Source organism: Scyliorhinus canicula, chromosome 2 (assembly GCF_902713615.1).
Source record: "Scyliorhinus canicula chromosome 2, sScyCan1.1, whole genome shotgun sequence".
NCBI classification, from domain to species: domain Eukaryota; kingdom Metazoa; phylum Chordata; class Chondrichthyes; order Carcharhiniformes; family Scyliorhinidae; genus Scyliorhinus; species Scyliorhinus canicula.
In genome coordinates, this window is record NC_052147.1 from 48,308,436 (window position 1) to 48,328,293 (window position 19,858).

Here is a 19,858-nt window from a genome sequence, read left to right on the forward strand (position 1 = left end):
TTGTTTTCAATGGTCCAACAATTTTATTATTTTGAATCAAATTATAGGATCCACTAATGTTTACATAGGCTTGGGAGGAGGTCCACGTGGTAGGTTGGCTCCTGGTCTGAAACGCGGAGGAGGAGTTCGGTCCTTCCTGGCCTCTCGTGAACGATTTCTTACCACTTTGCTGTGGATGGCACAGCTGACACAATAATGCAATTTCACGTACAGCTTGGGCAGCACGTATGCATCAAAAACACTGGCCTCTGAAATATCCCGAACGGCAGCAGCCTCCACGATGTTGCGGATGACAAATTTCTTAATGGCTTTGTCTTTGGGGACGCAGCGGGCACAGTTTGTGCATCTGATGGGCTGGACATGGCCACGGCCCTTCTTGGCACGTCCATTATTCCTTCGCTTCTTGGTCATCTTCAGCACGAGTCACCTCTTACTATTTTTGAAAGGAAAAAATGTTGTTTGACAAATTACTATTCATTGTGTTTTTGTTGTGAATGAATAAAATAGCCTTCCAATGTATTTCGCTTGCCCTAGTTTAGATCACTGAACTTTGTCAATATGGTAGGTAGATTTCTTGTTCCTAGTCATCAAGCTTCTATCTAGAAGTGGATAACAGTTCATTACTGCAAATCTTTCCTCCTCACTGAGACTCTGTTTGAAGAATATCGCTGAAGGTTACTTATCGACATTCAAAATGTCATGGGTTGGATGCTCTCCATTACACCCATTTTAAGGACTGGACTACATTTGCACTAAGCGGTTGGCTGCAAACAGAAGTCAAGTGCCTTGGGCTACCAAAGTATTAGCCAACTTGAATAGACCTCAACTAAAGGAATGCGGGATCCAAAGGGCAATTGGTCTGCAAACCCGAAAGCTGTAGCTTCCCGTGATCAATTTCTGGAGCCTGGTGGCATGCTTCTGCTCCTCACTATTTCAAAAAGAATGACGAGAAATTTTTGTTTAGGATGTTCTTCAGCCAAACTGCTACGCAACACTGGTCAGAAGCAACAATTGGGCTCCTATGTACGTCACAGCGCCATTATTAACAATTTATATAGACCTAATACCCGACTCAGGAATAGGTAGCCCTTGATGCTGGGTAGTGAGACTGGGGAAATAACGTTGCAGGTATTTAAGCTTGCCATTTCCGCTAGGCTCTAGACCTAAAACTTTACCTTATACATTGGACCTAAAACTCTCTTTATTCAGTAACTTAGGACATTTGTACATCTACATTCTTTACTACTCCACTATATTATCCATTGCCCAATGCTAAAAATTGAAGTTACACGTGCAAATTAGGTGTTTGACATCTTGTTAGAATGTGTGCATAATGCTGGGTATAGAGCTTATTGGTTTAAAGCACTGCCACATTCCTTCATTCCTTAAAAATCACCTGCACAACAGAAGTAGATTACACAGCCAAATGATTAACAATTAACAGTTGACCAGAATTACAAAGTTACAAACAAAATTTAACCATAAAAGCCGATTATACAATGTTCTGAAGAAAGGTGCAAAATACCTTCAAAAGTATTGAAGAAATTGATATCAGGAATACAGCAGCACCGAAGCAATGTCCCTGGTCAGGCTACACCTCAAATACTATAACAAAAGTAAAATATCATGAATACTGGACATCTGGAAAGAAGATGCTGGCAACAATCAACAGCTTAGGCAGTACCAATGGAAGGAGAAACGGTAACATTTCAAATCAATGGACATTCTCCCAATGTCTGTGTGGGTCTCACCCCCAAAATCCCAAAGACGTGAAGGGTAGGTAGGCAGATTAGTCATGCTAAATTGCCCCTTAATTGAAAAATATAATTGGGCACCCTTCATGATAGCTGACAGGGCCCTTGTCCATGTTAATGCCACTTCCTGCTTTTCAACCTTCACCCCTTCCTCTCCCTCTCTGAAGCACGATAGTGGCCCCGTTGTCCTCACCTTCCATTCAGGGATCATCCTCTGCCACCTTCAGTGCAATGCCGTCACCGCCAAAATATATCTCCCCCCCAACCCCACCTTTCACCATTCCAAAGGGATTTTGTTCTTGCTCCCTAGTCCATTTTTCTATCTCTCAAGTATATTTACATGCAAGAGCAAGAGGTGCTCTTCCAGAGTGATCTCTTTGCTAACCACCTCAGTTTGACACCAAACTTCTGGTCACTGGCCATTTTACATCTTCATTCCATTCTGAACTTTCTATCCTTAGCTTCCCACACTGTTCCAATGAAGCTCAATATAAGTTTGAGGAGCAACACCCCATTTTTCTACTTGCCACTTTACAGCCTTAACATTGGATCTCAGCCACTGCTCCCATTCTCTGAGACAACATGATTAGATTCAGAGGATGCCTGCACCAGAGCCAGTGGAGATATGAGTTAATGTTTGGGTGATGATCTCCCACTGGAACATGGCCATCATGGTGGTCTGTCCCTTGAGATTTTTCTGTCTTTCTGAAGTGGCCTTCCTGACTGCAGCTTGCCCGTCAGTTTGCCACATTTTCCAGAGTTTCCCACTCCTTCCCGCTCTGCTAGTCTCCTATTTACATCATCTCAGAATCCATCTCCTCTCTTTTCTTGACACCATTTGAATTCCATTATGCCTTGTACCATAATCCATTTATTTATTTACTCTTACCCTCCATCCCATTGACCTTTCCTTTTAACTTCTTCCCCATTCCTTTAGTTCAGTAATTGAGTTAAAAATAGTTCATCTCTACCTTTTTTCAGTTCTGATGAAAGGGCATTGACCTGAAAGGTTTCCCTCTCCTGACCTGCTATGTGTTTTCAGCAGTTTGTTTTCTCAAATAGTGTTTGGTTCTGCTCACCAAGAGATAACAAAGATCAAAGTTCTGGAAATAGTGTAGGGAAGAGTCATGAGGTGTCAAGAGAACTGTGTTTTATGAGTAAAGATTAGAAAACCTTGGACTCTTCAGTTCTGAAGGAGGCAAATAAGAGGTGTCTCTATAGAGGTATACATGATACTAAGTGAAATAGAAAGGATAAACTGACAATTATTTCAAGTTATGTGACAACTGCAGGAAAAGAAAGATGTGCAGCTGTATTGCAATTGTCACAACCACTGGGTATCTCAAAGTGCTTTACAGCCAATGAAGTATTGTTGAAGTGTATGTTGTAACGGTAAAAACATGGCAACCAACTTGTGCACAGCATGCTTCCACAAACAGGAATGTTATAGTGACTAGATAATCTTTTTGTGATGTTGATGCAGGGGGAAACTTCCTGGGCACCAGGGATAACTTCCCTGCTCTTAGTTCCATGGAATCTTTATCTCTGAGAAAGCAGTTGAGAACTCTTTACGTATCTCATCTGAAAGACCGCACTTCCAGTCAGGCAACACTCCCGCGGTACTACAGTGGAGCCCAAACTTAATTTTTGTATTCAAGTCCTGAAATTTGAACCTGAAACTTTCTGACTTGGGAGGCAAGAGTGCTACCAACTGAGCTGCAGCTAACATTGACAAAACAAGGATAAAGCAGTAAAAGGAAAAGGTTTAGACTGATGTTCGGAAGCACTTCTCCACTGGAAGAAAAATTATTGCACCTCAAGCTATGATATTGGAGGCAGAAACTCAAAGCAAATCAAGAAATGTTAGATTTTTGGGGAAATGCAGAAAGAGAAGCAGGGCATAGGTCAGTGCAGAGGTATGGAGTTCCATAGGAAGAGCCAGATCAGCTAAGAAAAAAGACTTGCATTTATATAGTCATTCCAACAGCCACCGGACAACTCAAAGCACTTTACAGCCAATGAATTACTTTTAAGGTGTAGTCACTGTTGTAAATGTAGGAAATGTGGAAACCAATGCTGGCTCAGCAAACTCCCACACAAACAGCAATGTGATAATGACCAGATAATTTGTTTTTTTGTGATGTGATTAAGGGATGAATATTGGCCAAGGCACCAAAGCCAATCCCCTGATTTTCAAAACTAGTGCCATTGGCTCTTTTATATCCACCTGGGGCCTGGGTTTAATGTTTCATCCGAAAGACAGCAGGTCCAACAGTGCAGTACTCCCTCTATCCTGCACTGGAGCACAGCCTCAATTCTAGTGCTCAAGCCCTGGAGTGGGACTTGAACTTTGTTGTTCAGTGTGCTATCAAATGAGTCACGGCTGACATCATACAAATCTCCTAATCTGTAGTTCTAGTTGCGATCTTTGTGAAAATGCAGGCAGGTTGCATACATTTTATAAAACATACAAGAGGTCCAGTGTGCTTTATTATAGGAGTTACATTGTTAGCCAACTGATCATAATTGAATATCACCACAATTGTAGGTTTTGGTAGGGTGCTCTTTCCAAGGGCCGGTGCAGACTCGATAGGCCGAATGGCCTCCTTCTGCACTGTAGATTCTATAGTAAAGAGTTAATATCAACTCCATTGGCAATTCTGGGGTGCAGAATACAGGTTATGACTTTCATTCAATGGATCCCTTTAAGGTTATTGCTCAAGTACTGCTGTTAGAGGTCAGTAATTGCAAGACTCCAAGCAGTCCAAATTTAATTTGTAGGCAAACAGACAGATAGGTGCATAACCATAATTTAAAGTGATGTTTGCGTACACTTATCCAAAGAATCCCTACAGTGCAGGAGGTGCCACTGACACGGAAAACATATTCTACCTACGTCCACTGCCCCGCCCTAATCGTAACCCTGCACACTGATCATGGCTAACCCACCTAACCTGCACATCTTTCGACTGTGGGAGGAAACTGGAGCAATCAGAGGAAACCCACACAGCACCGGGAGAACGTGCAATCTCCACACAGTCACCCAAGGCCAGAATTGAACCTGGTTCCCTGGCAGCAGTGCTAACCACTGCAGCCCCACTTCTATCTACAACACCTTACTTTTTATTATCAACTTTTCCCATCAGTGTGTTAATCTATAGAAACTGCTTATATAAATTTGCCACAGAAATTATATCCTCCCAACCGCTACGGTACCACAGATTTAATTTTGCTCCCAGCTCTTTCATCCATAGAATAATTTGGTCCAATGTGCCTGCCCTCTGAAAGAGTTACCAATTATCTCACTCCCTCCCTGCTCTTTCCTCAGAAATATGCAATTTTTCCTCTTTTTAAGTGGAGACCAAATTCCCTTCTGAAAGCGGAGTCTGCTTGCATACACTCATCGTTACAGGTTGCTGAGTAAAATAAATTCTCATCTCCCCTTTTTAAAAATATATTTTAAAAACTCCTGCGCTCCAAATAATTCTTTTTTTAAATAAATTTGGAAACTACAGCAACATTCCATTATTTGCTGGCATTAACTATGGATTAAAATAAAACACCTACAAGTCCCAAGAACATATCCGCATGAAGTAGATCTGCTGAAAATAGAAGGATATCGTACAAGTTTCTGCCAGGCCATTTTCATTATTTGTAAAGTTTTCTATCAGTTTGGCATCATAGAACATAGCAAATACAGCACAGACAGATTTGTGTATTCGTAAATGATACTAGACATAAATTAAGATGTCTATGTATGAAGGACATAACGTTTATATAGCGATCATAAGACTCAAAAATAGAAGTTGGCCATTCGGCCCATGAAGCCTGTTCCACCATTCAATACAATCTTATAAGTTAGTACTCGGCCCCTTGAGAATGCTCTGCCATTTAATATCATGGCTGATCTAATTGTAACCTCAACTGCAGATTCTGCCTAGCCCCAATAGCTTCCTATCGACATCTGCCTTATTCAAAGACATTGGTTTCGCTTTTTGAGGAAAAGTATTCCAAGACCTATGGCCCTCAGAACTTTTTTTCCTTTATCTGTCTTAAATGGATGACCCCATAATTTTAAACAGTAACACCTCGTTTTAGATTCTCCCACAAACATCCTTTCTATATCCACCCTGTCAAAACCCCTCAGGATCTTCAATTAAAATATAAAATAAAAGAGAAGCATATTATCTAAATGGTGAGAGATTGCAGAGTTCCGAGATAGAGGGATCTGGGTGTCCTTGAGCATGAATCACAAGGTGTGCAGGTACAGCAAGTAATTAGGAAAACTAATAGTGGATTGCAAGGAGAATTGAATACAAAGGAGGGAGGTCTGTACAGTATCGGTTTCATTTAAGGGAGGATGTTAATGCGATGGAAGCAGTTCAGAGAAGGTTTACCAGACTAATATCTGGAATAGATGGGTTGTCTTACAAGGAAAGATTGGACAGGCTGGACTTGAATGTGGTGTCTTCAATGTCCCGTATAATTGAAGCAAAACCTCCCTCCTTTGTATTCAATTCTCCTTGCAATCCACTGTTAGTTTTCCTAATTACTTGCTGTACCTGCACACCTTGTGATTCAGGCTCAAGGACACCCAGATCCCTCTCTCTCAGAGCTCTGCAATCTCTCACCATTTAGATAATATGCTTCTCTTTTATTCTCCCTGTCAAAATGGACCATTTCACATTATACTCAATTTGCCAGATCTTTGCCCACTCACTTAATCTATCTATATATTCCTTTCTAGCCTCCATATGCCCACTTAATGACTTACTTGCCCAACTATCTTGCTGTCATTAGCAAATTTAGCAACCATACCTTCAGCCATGTTATTTATTAAATTATGAAAAGTTGAGACCCCAGCAATGATCCGTGACACACCACTCATCACATACTGTCAAGAAAAAGACCCATTTATGCCAATTATATTTCCTATTGGCTGACGAATCTTTTAGAATTGGATTGGATTTGTCTGTTGTCATATGCACCGAGGCACAGTGAAAAGTATTGTTCCGTGTACAGTTCAGACAGATCATTCCATGCATGAAAAGAAAATACATAGGGCAAACATAAAATACAAAATGTAAATACATAGACACAGGCAAATGGGTGGCACTGTAGCACAGTGGTTAGCACAGTTGGGTTCAGGTTAGATTCCCGGCTTGGCTCACTGTCTGTGCGGAGTCTGCACATTCTCTCCATGTCTGCGTGGGTTTCCTCCGGGTGCTCCGGTTTCTTCTCACAAGTCCCGAAAAACATGCTGTTAGGTAATATGGACATTCTGAAATCTCCCTCTGTGTACCCGAACATGTGCCAGAGTATGGCTGCTACGGGCTTTTCATAGTAACTTAATTGCAGTGTTAATGCAAGCCTACTTGTGACAATAAAGATTACAAAAAAAAATCACTATGAATTAATCCTATTATTGCACAATACCAGGTCTGGTACAGCCTGTTCTCATTGCTTTCACCAATGCTCTTATACAGCTGTAACAAGCTTTCCCTACTTTTATACTCAATTCCACTTGCAATAAAGACTAATATTCTATTTTGATTTTCTAATTACTTGCTGTATCTACATGCTACCATATTGTGAAATATTCTGCCAGCCAAAGTGAATACATTCATTCACATTATATACCATCTGCCAATGTTTTGCCCACTCCTTCCACTTATCTTTATCCCTTTGCATCCTCCCTACAATGTGCTATCATCAGATATAATATTTAAAGTTTCACATATCAAACAAAAACTGGCATGTCAGTCTACTAGTCACTATATCACTGCATTCCAGAGTCTGCTGTGTACAAACTATTTCCCTTCAATACATGAGCCCCATTTTCATTGGCTGTGAAGAGCTTTGGAACACAAGGTTGTGAAAAGTACCATTATCAATTATCATCAATGCACATTATTTATTTTCTTTCGAGGAATTTATTTTGTGAGAAATGGTCACATGGCCATATATTTCAACGAGAGCTCTGGCAGCGATCTAGGGGGAAGGCTTAATCAAGCAGAGAGATTTTTAGTGGAGCGAGAAAGTATTTTGCTTTTGGAGTTGAAACCAAGGCGGTTAGCAGAAAGCTGCGTGGATCTATTTACTTCAGAAAAGTCTAAAATCAGAGACGGGGGATTTGCTTAAAATAACGAGGAAGCAAGAACATGTGTATGTATAAGATTTCAATTAGACAAATTCGGAAGAACCAGTGAGCGTGTATAAATTAGAGAAGATTAAATATGAAAACATTTCTGCCAAAAGCGTTCCACCGAGAATGGTGGAAATCGTGGTAAACAAAAGGTGAAATACGAAGTAACACGATTAATGCTGGGCTGCGGGGTTAGAAATAAAATTGTCAGTTTGTTAATCTACCTAGGTTGGCTAATAAACGTTTGCCTCTCCCAGACTAGATGACTGATGGGAATGAGGTTAGAAAACGCGCGTTATTGTGTGACCTGGCGCAGACGGGATGGGCCAGCTAAATTAGGACGTGTCAGTGCAGTAAAAGGCCCTGGGACTTTATTTGCTCTCGCGCGGCCCAGCGCGCCCGCTCAGGCCTGAGATTTGAGCTCAGTGTCAGCCCCGGCAGGCACACAGGCCAGACCGGCTCACCTACCGGGAATGCGGACCGAAAACGGCTTCCAAACAAACCCCGGAGGGGGCGGTGGGCCAGGGGACACGAGTTCGCTCCCACCCCTCCCCGATGAAAACTGCACAAGCTCTTGTGCGAGACTCAATCACACTCACCGTCAAGCGACCAGGCCCGACACCGTCGATCCAAGCGCATGTGCTAATTTCACCGGAAGGTGCGCGCAGCCGACACCGCGACTGTCCTCGGACTGCTTCGCGACAGGAAACGACGTCGGTTGCCTCACTGCCGTAAACTGTGCCGGACCTGGCGAGGACGGTGGTGTCATTTTTTCTCTCTCGCGCGCGCGATGAGCTGCTGTTCCCGGCCTCAGCTGTCGTGTCTCGGCAAGCTGTTGTGGGGGGGAGTAAGACGCAGTGCTCGGGTCACGGCAGCTGAAGCAGACAGATGCGCTGTGTTGTCAGGAAGGTGCTGTCCATTCTCCAACAGTGCCGCTGATCAAAGTGAAAATGGTGCCGAGGTAAACGAGAAATCTTCCCACCATCTTCCAGTCTCCAGGTGTAACTACCACCATCGGTTGAAGCTTATTAGCCCCCGGAATCTGGAATCTGGTCCTTTCTATCTAAAATGCATGAAATATTGTACTACCTTTACATGGCCAATTTTAATAGGATAACTTTGACAAGCTTTGTAACTTTGACATCTGGACTCGAAAAGTTAGCATTTTCCTCACCCTCCAGATCCTGCCAGACCTGCTGAGATTTTCCAGTATTTTCTCTTTGGTTTAATAGGATAAGGCAGGATTAAATCTACATCAGCGCAGTGGAATTCAATCAAAAGGGAAACGAGTGAGTACAGGGCTAACTTGTTCCCGTAAAGCGAAGGGTGGAAGCAACAAGCCCAGGGAATCCTGGATCTCAAGGTATAGTCAGGTTGGATAAGGAAAAAAAAAAGAGGCCTATGGCAGATACCGAGGGCTCGAAACAGCAGACGTTCTGGTGGAGTGTAGAAAAAAAATCTTTATTGTCCCAAGTTAGGCTTACATTAACACTGCGATGAAGTGTTATTGTGTGACCATTCCAGTGCCTGTTCGACGCCCAGTGTTCCTTGTTCTCCCTCACAATCCCTTGCCACTCCACTGACCCTCTGAGGGCCATCTCTAAGGAATCAATCACCAGCGCGAACAGCAGTGGCAACAATGGACACCCCTGCCTCATTCCCCTGTGCAGTCTAAAACTCAGTGAACTCATGATGTTTGTGTTTTTTTACGCACACTTACCACCAGGGATGCATACAAATGACGCACCCACGCCACTAACTTCGGCCCAAAGCTTCCCAAAATTTCAACAAGTCCCTCCACTCCATCCGGTCAAAGGCCTTCTCCACATCCATAGAAATAATAACCTCCGGCCCCCTGAAGGAGTCATAACCACATTTAACGCCTCCTGATATTGCTGGAGAGCTGTCTGCACTTTAGAAAACCTGTTTAATCCTCGGTAACCACCCCTGGCAAACCTCCCTCCATCTTCCCCGCCAACATTTTAGCCAGTATTTTCATGTTCCTATTCAACGAAATGGGCCTGCACAACCCACACTCCAGCGGATCCTTCCCCTTCTTCGGGATTAGGGTAATCAACGTCTGAGTCAACATCTCTGGCAACTCCCCCTTCTCCAACACCCCACTAAACATCCCAACAAATGAGGTGCCAACTCTGCTAAGAAATGCCTTCTAAAACACCATCGAGAAGCTGTCTGGCCCCAGGGCCTTCCCCGACTGCATTCCCCTGATACTATCTATCACCTCCCTCAGCTCCTCCAACACCTGCCTCTTCCCTTCCTCGAACTTTGGGAACTCCAACTTGTCCAAAAACCGTCCCATAACTCCTTCCTCTCGCTCGGCTCTATACAACTTCTCATCCCCTTGAGCACCTCATTTATCCTCCCTGGCTCTGGCACCACCTCACCTTTCTCTGTCCGCACCCGTAGAATTTCCCTAGACGCTGCCTGCCTCCGTAGCTGGTGGGACAGCATATGACTCGCTCCTTACTCGAACTGCACCCTCCTTGCCCTCCGTAATTGCCCCACCACCTTTCCCATGGTCAACCTATCAAACTGCCCCCCGCAACCTCTTCCTCTCTGCCAACAACTTGGTGGGAGCCCCCGAGTATTTCCTGTCCACCGTGACTATATTGCCCAGCAACCGTCCATGCTCCACCCTCCTCCTGTCCCTGTGTGCCTTGAACAAGATAATCTCCCCCTGTGTCTGCATGGGTCTCACTCCACAACCCAAAGTTGTGCAGGGTAGGTGGATTGGCTATGTTAAAGGCCCCTTAATTGGAAAAACAAATTAGTGGGTACTCTAATAAAATTAAAAAAGAACAAGATTATCTCCCCTTGAACCACCGCCTTCAACACCTCCCAGAATGTGGCTGTCGACACCTTCCCATTCTGATTAAGCTCCAAATCATTTCTAATCGCCAACCTCACCTTTTCACAAAACCCCTATCTGCCAAGAGATCTAAAGCCAACCTCCACCCCAACCTCTGCACCTGCCCCGAGCTAAGCCTCACCTCCAGCCAATGTGGCGCATGATCCAAAATCACTATGTCGCCCCCATCAGCACTACCCGACTTACCACAAAGAATTCAATTCTAGAGTACACCATGTACACGTGCAAGAAGAAGGAATACCTCTCCTCGAGTTCCTGAACCTCCACGGATTAACTGTTCCCATATGTTCCATAAACCCTCTCAACTCCTTCGCCATCCTCGACCTTCCCATTGACTTGGGGCTTGACCTGTTCACCTTTGGCTCCGTCACACAATTAAAATCTCCACCCATAATCAGTTGGTGCATATCCACGTCCAGAATCATTCTCACTAACCCTTTTACAAACCCTACATCATCCCAATTGGGCGCATATACGTTGACTAGCGCTACCGGCGTCCCCTCCAGCACCGTACTCACTATCACATATCTTCCTCAACCGGGTCTCGCACTTCCCTGGCCCCACGAACACCATCTTTTATTTAACAAAATGGCCACGCACCGCGACTTCGAATCAAACCCCAAGTGAAATACTTGTCCCACCCATCCCTTCCTCAACCTAACCTTAGTCCTCACCCAGAGGTGTGTCTCCTGCAGAAAAATCACCTCTGCTTTCAAACTCCTCAGGTGTGGAAAACCCCAGGACCTCTTAACCGCCGGCCCATTGCATGTTCCATGGCACGAGTCTTACCGGAGGCTTACGCCTCCATTCTCCACTACCATTCGCCATCGTCCCCCACCAGTTCTACCTCATCAATGCTGCACTAAACCAGGCGCATCTAAGATGGCCCCCTCTCTGCCCATGATCAAACTCAGCCTCCAACTCTGCCATGTTGCAGTGCCCCCCACACGCCCACATCCTGGCTGCCTCTCACGACCTCCTCCCCCACCTCACCTCTGTTCACCAGCATTACTTGCTAGCGTGGCAACTCCCGCTCGAAAGTTTACCCCCCTGCACACTCCTTGATCTTTGCTTTTCCCGATATATTTCAATGATTTAGACCGTGGTGTACGGGATACAATTTCAAAATATTTGGATGATGTAAAGATTGGAAGCATTGGGAACTATGAGGAGGGTAATGTAGAACTTCAAAAGGACATAGACGGGTTGTTGGAATGGGTGGACAAGTGGCAGATGAAGTTCAATGCAGAGAAATGTGAAGTGATTAATTTTGGTCACAAGTGCATAGTGAGACAATATAAATAAAGGGTACAATTCTAAAGTGGGTGCAGGAACAGAGGGCCCTGCCACATTGAAGGTGCAGGACTGATTGAGAGAGCTGTTAATAAAGCATGCAGTGTTCTCAGTTTTATTTATGGAGACACAGAGTACAAAAGCAAAGAGGTTATGTTGAACTTGATTACGACACGAGTTTGGCCTCAGCATCAGTGTTAGCATCCAGTTCTGAGTGACGCACTTTCGGAAGAAAGTAAATGCATTGGAGAGAATGCAGAAAAGAGTCACAAGAATGGTTCCAATTTATTCACAGATTGTAAAGATTGCCACTTTATAATTCAGTAGTCAAATTCTTCATGTTTAGATAATTTGTTCAATTCTTCAAAAGTTTCAATTCTTTCAGGCATAAATGTATCCTGTATGCTTCACCCGATGCCTGTGTCTATGTATTTACATTGTGTATTTTATGTGTGCCCTATTGTGTATTTTCTTTTCATGTACGGAATGATCTGCTTGAGCTGCACCCAGAACAATACTTTTCACTGTACCTCGGTACACGTGATGATAAACCAATCCAATAATTGTATACTCAAAATGTTATTACCTAGCAAAACAGGGTTGACAAAATCTTCTATTTGTACCATTTATAAGTTAAAACAGCCACTAGCTAATTGCTTGGACAGCTCTACTACTCCTATCTTCTTGGATAGTGTGACTGAAACCAACCTTCTTGCACTAATAAGCTCAAGTTTCCTAAAGTGACAAAATGTAAGCAGACCAGGTTGTTGAATGCAGGATCCCCAATCTACACTCATTGCTCCGCCACCCCATTTGAACCAATCAACTTTCAGTTGTTACCTGACCATGTTCTGGCAGGAGCTGATGACAGTGTATATTAATACAATAAAAATAAAATTAATTTTTATTCAGTTTCTTTCCTATCTGGTTGCCGTGCCTCCAAAGTGCGACTTTGGTTTGCTGTCAACGTTTCAGGCTCAGTCTAAATTCACATGTCAAGGGCGGCACAGTGGTTAGCATTGCTGCCTACGGCGCTGAGGACCTGGGTCACTGTCCGTGTAGAGTTTGCACATTCTCCCCGTGTTTGCGTGGGTTTCACCCCCACAACCCAAAGATGTGCAGGGTAGGCGGATTGGCCACGCTAAATTGCCCCTTAATTGGAAAAAATAATTGGGTACTCTAAATTTTTTTAAAATAAATAAATAAATTCACGTGTCAGTTTGAGTTAAAATACGTTAAGTCTTCTAATTCAAATTTCAGTACATTGTTGTTGTATCTACCAGGCTATTAGCAACTATGCAAATACTATTTTTAAGCTGTTTCAATTTTGTTGAAAAAAAGAAAACCACAAATAATTGCCGATAACCTTGGTTTGTCGAAACCCCATGAAAACTGTCACCACTCTGCAGCCACACAGCAGACAAAAATCAAATCATCTGTGATCACCCACAACAGTGCCACGAGAACATCTTTCGTACTGATTTCAGTCTACGTTTTTGCTTGGCAAGTTTCTTGTATTTAGCATGGTGGAAAAGTTCTGGACTTCATGCGATTTACCTAAATTGACTGTGTACACTTCCTACACAAAAGAACATATTCTTCATTTCTGGTATCAGCTTGTAGCCACATATTCAAGTGTCCAATATGAAATATGGAAGAATGTCAGTTTCCAGACAAACGTTCATGAAATGTGTATTGTGGCTGCACTGTACATGGGTGGTCTTACAGGCTGAGCTATTTTAACTCTAATTTTAAGAAAAATGCTAATTCTTTATTACCTAATCTGAAATGATTTTTTTTTCAGATTTCAAATTTTCAACCTCCTGCAGACTCGCACCATGACTGGGTTGGCCCGCCTGATAGATTTTCAAACCTAAGACCTATAAAGTTTTATTCACTAAAGAATGAATCTAAACTGAAACAGCAGCTGAGGAAATTGAGGATAGACACACAGAATTGGAATCAGAAATTTTGGACTGATCAGAACATAATTTTCAACAAGGTGGGTAATATGAGCTGTTTATTCATGCATACATTAGAGGCACTCTTTGCTCTAATGGCAGGAATTTCTGATTTTTGTAAGGCACAAAATACAACCCGTCTTTCTTTGTACTATTTACATAAGATATACGGAACAGAAATAGGTAATGCAGCTCAACCAGTGCATGCTAGCTCTACCCAAGCTTTCTTCTATATTTCCTCATATAAATATAGATATAAATCTATCAGTGTAACCCTCTATTCCCTTCTCTGTGCTGGGTTTCAGATCTTGCTGGTTTCTGTAGAGAAAAATCAGAATCTTATTCAATTAATAGGAGAAACATAAAATCAAGTGAATAAATGTATTTTTATTAACGTTTGAAAAATGAATACATAACAGTGAAGAAATAATGCTTTTTAAAAAATGTTACGTATGCCTGACTTGTAGGCCGTGCTGGATTCAAAGTACAGATCAGGCAGATTGAGCCAAGCCAGCTGGGGTCAAGGGATTGCTCGGAGCGCAGGAAAAGAGTGGCGCATGAAGCTATTGCAGCATGTATAGATTTTTGGATAGCCAGATGTACCTGCACTACCTCACATTTAACTCTGTTAAAATTAATTTGCCCACATAGATGCTCGATGTTCAAGCTTAATAATGCCCTCCTGTAATTTGTTGAAATCCTCAGAATTGACTATTCCACCAGTCCCCAAAACTCCCCTTCTACACAGACAAAGTCCAAATCATTCATGTAAATTGTGACCAGCAGTGGTCCCGACACTGATTCTTGGAACACCGCTCTGTGACTCTAAATATCTATCCTTTACTTTCTGCTTTGAAGCCAGCTAGCAATCCATTTTACCACTTGTCCACTGACTCCTCATTCTTTGACCTTATTTATTATTATGGCGCACTTTATCAAAAACCTTTTGAAAATCCAGATAAACTGCATCTATTTTAACCATAATCTGCAGGGCTGGTTTAGCTCAATGGTTTAGACAGCTGGTTTGTACCAAACTACCCTAACCTCCCGCCCCTCAGATACTACTACACCAAAATATGCATTCAGAAAAGTAGAAGGCGAGCATAAACAACCAAAACCTACTTCTAGTAAACATAACCCCAAACAAAACAAAAACACCAAGCTCATTATCTAAAGCAGAACTACTATAATAAGCTGCAGTCAACTCCTCAACACTGCTCCCGTTAGCTAATGGCGTCCTGGTCTCCAAGGCTCCCAACAAGACCCCTGATCCCGCAGCCCCAAGATACTATGGGATTCTGATTCATATTGATTGGTTTACCCTGAAAGGAACCAATAAGATAATGGGATCAATCAACTCCCCTCTCAGGGCATCATATCTAATATCACCCACCTTCCAAGTTTCAGGCTCCCACACTTAACGTTTCCCTCGCTTGTGTTTTTTTAAGTTGCAGAATGTTTCAGGCTCATGTTTTGACTCGGACCTAGAATCTTGACAACATAGGTCAAGATTCTTCAGCCTTCAGCAGTAAATATTTTACTTCTGATCTGCAAGTAATTCTGAGGGATGTCAATGTTAATTTCAAAATTGGATGGAATCCTAAAAGTTTAGGCTAAATGGCTGTCTGCATTGTGTTACTTGTTGCTCATTACTTTCCAGGAGAAAGAGATGTTCATACACACTCGTTTAAAGGCAAAAGGAATAGGATTAAGAGATGAGGAAGGTGAGGAAACTGCTTTTTTTATTTCAATTGGGTACCTTTAAAGTTTTTAAATAATGTGGTCCAATTGTAAAATACTTCACCCGTATGTAGAACTTCTACTTTGAAGGAAGAGGGTGGCATCAAACCTAATTATATTAGTGTTGCTAAAAAAGAGGCGTTCTGTCAAATCTTTTTATTTTGCACTCATCAGGATAGATACAGGAGTGCCAAACCACTGTGCTACCATGCTGCCCATTCTACCGTGCTGCCCTATAATTAGCACACTCGCGATTGTTCAGCAAATGCTGTCCAATCGCGGGATCACATCTAATGTTAGACATTATGTTCTGAATCCTGCAAGCTTTTGCAATTTGGTTGTGTACGGTCAAAACAAGAGTGCAGTAAGAAAGCTGGGTGCAAGCCTGGAGATTGGTAAGTGGGGGAGTTTAATGTGCTAATCTTGTTCTTCGATTTTGCTCTTATAGCTATCTTAGCCTGTATTTAGCAGTAACTGGAAAGTACTGTGTAAGCAAGCTAAAGTTTTATATTTCCAGCAGTTTAGACAGGGTAAATGCACTCTCAGCTGTGGGAGCTGAATGTTTAATAAGCTAACTGGTTTAATCTGGTTACTGTAGTTCTTGTTCAGTTCTTTTTATAATTTAGAGTACCCAATTCGTTTTTTTTCTAATTAAGGGGCAATTTTAGTGTGGCCAATCCACCTAACCTGCAGATCTTTGGATTGTGGGGGTGAAACCCACGCAGACATGGGGAGAATGTACAAACTCCACACGGACAGTGACCCAGGGCCGGGATTCAAACCCGGATCCTCAGCGCCGCAGTCCCAGTGCTCCTGTTCAGTTTTTTATAAATTCAGTTCAGACAGTAAAGTGAAGCAGAAGGCAGGCTTACTAGACCTCATATTGTGCAACGAGATAGGATTAATTGATAACCTCAGTGAAGACATTCTTAGGTAGCATAGATCATAATGTGACTGAATTTTACATGCAGTTTGAGCAAGAGAAGAGTACATCCAAGACTAGTGTTTTAAACTTAAATAAGGACAATTATGAGGGCATGAAAGCAGAGCTAGGTAGAGTGAATTGGCAGATGTGCTTAAGGGATAGATCAATAGAGATACAGTGGAGACATTTCAAAAATGTATATTTTATTACAAATGTGTATCAAAAAAGTTACAGCACATAAACTCCCCGGAAAATATGCTTCCAACAGTCAACTATACAGTTTGTACAATTTTTCTCCCTTTTTCACTCCCCCCCCCGCGACAAACAACTCCTCAAACACGGTCACGAACATCCTCCAGCTTGTCTCAAACCCCTCTGCTGAGCCCCCTTAGCTCATACTTTATCTTCTCCAGCCACAGGAGGTCGTACAGGTCACCCAACCAGGCCACTACCCCCGGCGGCAATGCCGACCGCCACTCCAGTAAGATTCGTCGCCGGGCAATCAGAGGCGAAGACCACAACATTGGTCTTCCTCCTCTCCATGAGCTCCAGCTTTTCCGAAACCCCAAATATTGCCACCAAAGGATCCGGGTCCACCTCCTCCCCCATTATCCTTGCTAGGACCACGAACACACCCACCTAGATTCACTGGCCCCATCCCACACATCTCACACTCATCTGCCACCCCCTGGAAGAACCCACTCATTCTTGCCCGAGTCATATGTACCCTGTGTACAAATTTAAACTGTAGAAGGTTCACCTTTGCGCACAAGGAGGTCGTGTTTACCCTACGCGTGCCTCACTGCATACTCCCCAATTGATCTCTCCTCCCAGCTCCCTTTCCCATTTTTACTTAATCTTCACCACCCGCTCACCTCCCTGCTCTCCCAGCCACCTATATATATCTCCAATTCTACCCGCCCCTTCCACATCCGGAAGTATCAGTTTCTCCAGCAGGGTGTATCCCGGAAACCTAGGGAACTCCTCCTAAACCTTTCATGCAAGGTCGCTTACCTGCAGGTACCTGAACTCACTCCCTCTCAGGAGCTCTACCCTCTTTCTAAGTTCCTCCAGACTGGCAAACCCTTCCTCCAAATACAAATTCCTCACCTTGACCAGCCCCACTTCCCTCCACCTGTACATGCTATCCAACCCCCCGGCTCAAAACCATGATTTTCACACAACGGCGTTAATACTACATCCCTTCCATCCTAAAATGCCTCCTCAACTGGTTCAAAATCTTCAATGTGTACTGCACCACCGGGCTCCCTAAATACCTTCTCAGCGCCATTGGCAACACTGCCGTCACCATAGCCCTTAAACTGGACCCCTTACAGGATTCTTCCTCCATCCTAACCCATTCTATTCCCTCTCTATTTCACCTTCGCCCCACCTTTTCCACATTCGCCCAAGAGTAATGAAGCAGGTTCGGCAATGCCAACCCCCACCTTGCTGCCTCTGCCCTGTAGCAGGGTCCTCCGAACCCATGACACCTTCCCTGCCCATACAAAGTCCGAAAAAATCGTGTCCAGCTTCCGAAAAAAGGCCTTTGATATAAAGATCGGGAGTGTCTGATAAATAAACAGGAACCTTGGCCGAACTTTCATCTTTACCACTTGGACCCTCCCTGCTAAAGTGAACTGCAATGCATTCCACCTCCGAAGATCCTCCTGGCGTCCTCCACTAGCTTCGCTAAGATCCACTTGTGGAGCATCGTCCATTCCCTTGCTACCTGAATCCCCAAATACCTAAACCTATCCCTAGCCACCTTAAATGGAATCCCCCCCCTAAATTGGATCGCCGTCCCAACTCATCCACCGGGAACACTTCACATTTCCCTACATTCAGCTTATACCCCGAGAACTCCCCAAACCTTCCCAGTAGGCCCGTGATCCTTCCCATACTCTCCAGCAGGTCCGAAACATACAACAATAGGTCATTGGCAAAAAGCGAATCCCAATGCTCCCTCTGTCCCCTCATAATCCCCTGCCACTCCACCGACCCCCTAAGAGCCATCGCCAACGGCTCTATGGCCAGCGCAAACAATAACGGCGGGGATTGCCAATTTAGGGGGGATTATAGCGGGCACCCCTGCCTTGTTCCCTTATGTAGTTCAAAGCTCCGTGAGCTCATATAATTCGTCCGCACACTCACCCTTGGTGCCACATATAGCAAGCGCACCCAGGCCACAAACCTCGGCCCAACCCAAACCGTCCCAGAACCTCAAAAAAGGGGAAAGACCCAATGGAATGTATGTTGTGTAGGTACATATTACTGTTGAATACTGATGTGAAAATACTGGCTAAGTTGTTGGCGGGAAGTACCGGCACTCCACCTGTTTGAATGCTTTCTCCGCGTCCATGGACACCACTGGTACCAGGGCTCCTGATGGATTCATGATTATATACTTGGCGCCAACAACTTAGCCAGTATTTTCACATCAGTATTCAACAGTAATATGTGCCTATACAACATACATTCCACTGGGTCTTTCCCCTTTTTTGGGGATTAACATAATCACTGCCTGCATCACCATCTCTGGCAGCTCCCCTTCGCCAACACCTCATTAAACATCCCCAAAAGATGTTGTGCCAGATCTGACGCAAACTCCTTATAATATTTCACTGGATATCCATCCGGCCCTGGCGCCTTCCCCGACTTCATTCTCCTAATATTCTCTAGCACCTACCTCATCCCCAGGGGCTCCTCCAGTGCCTGCCTCTTTATTTCCTCCAGCTGAGGAAACTCCAGCTCGTCCAAAAACTGTCTCATGTCCCCCTCTTCTCCCCCCAGGTCCTCCTTGTACAATCCCTGGAGTCGTCCATTTGGCCCTTCGAACCATCTCCGTCATTCAGCATCATCATGGCTGATCCTCTCTCTCTAAACCCCTCTCTCTGTAAGCCATTCTCCCGCGCTCTCCCCATTCCCCTTGACGCCTTTAGAGCCTAGGGGCTGGATTCTCCCAAAATAAGACTATGTCCCCACGCCAGCGTAAAAACGGTGGGGTTTTACTCTCGAAATTCCTATTAAAAAGTTGAACTAATTCAATGCTCTGCTGGGTGCTAGCAGAGACCCTGAGTAAATCTCATAGCTTTAGCTGTGGATACAGGCCCCCGCACTTCCGGTTCGGAGTCCGCATGTGTGCACGGC

General features: G+C 43.9%; 3 protein-coding genes across 5 annotated transcripts in view; 1 reads left to right on the top strand and 2 right to left on the bottom strand.

Annotated features, from left to right (window-relative positions):
• The window catches only part of bag5 (BCL2 associated athanogene 5), a 29,924-nt gene extending 21,323 nt beyond the window's left edge, over positions 1–8,601 (bottom strand). For both annotated transcript variants that reach the window (XM_038777591.1, XM_038777582.1), the window contains exon 1: positions 8,499–8,601. The gene's annotated coding sequence lies outside the window, so the exon portion shown is untranslated. The remainder of the gene's footprint in view (positions 1–8,498) is intronic.
• LOC119953398 (40S ribosomal protein S26) lies at positions 1–8,632 on the bottom strand. Of its 2 annotated transcripts, none has more exons than XM_038777641.1 (3): positions 8,499–8,632; positions 1,526–1,605; positions 1–433 (listed from the first exon to the last, which is right to left on the bottom strand). In XM_038777641.1, exon 3 carries the CDS (start codon positions 409–411, stop codon positions 61–63), a length of 351 nt encoding a protein of 116 aa, XP_038633569.1. In that variant the 5' UTR covers positions 412–433; positions 1,526–1,605; positions 8,499–8,632; the 3' UTR covers positions 1–60. The 2 variants fall into 2 exon arrangements, with proteins under 2 accessions (XP_038633569.1, XP_038633579.1); XM_038777651.1 differs by lacking the exon at positions 8,499–8,632 and adding an exon at positions 8,368–8,388.
• Positions 7,900–19,858, top strand: part of LOC119953406 (cytochrome c oxidase assembly factor 8) — a 22,029-nt gene continuing 10,070 nt past the window's right edge. Inside the window, exons 1-3 of the mRNA XM_038777663.1 lie at positions 7,900–7,919; positions 13,887–14,084; positions 15,704–15,767. Of these exons, the coding sequence (XP_038633591.1) occupies positions 15,713–15,767 (55 nt within the window). The 5' untranslated portion in view covers positions 7,900–7,919; positions 13,887–14,084; positions 15,704–15,712. The remainder of the gene's footprint in view (positions 7,920–13,886; positions 14,085–15,703; positions 15,768–19,858) is intronic.

Excerpts from the sequence above, each read along its gene's own strand:
- LOC119953398 (XM_038777641.1), bottom strand. The coding sequence starts at position 411 with ATGACCAAGAAGCGAAGGAATAATGGACGTGCCAAGAAGGGCCGTGGC.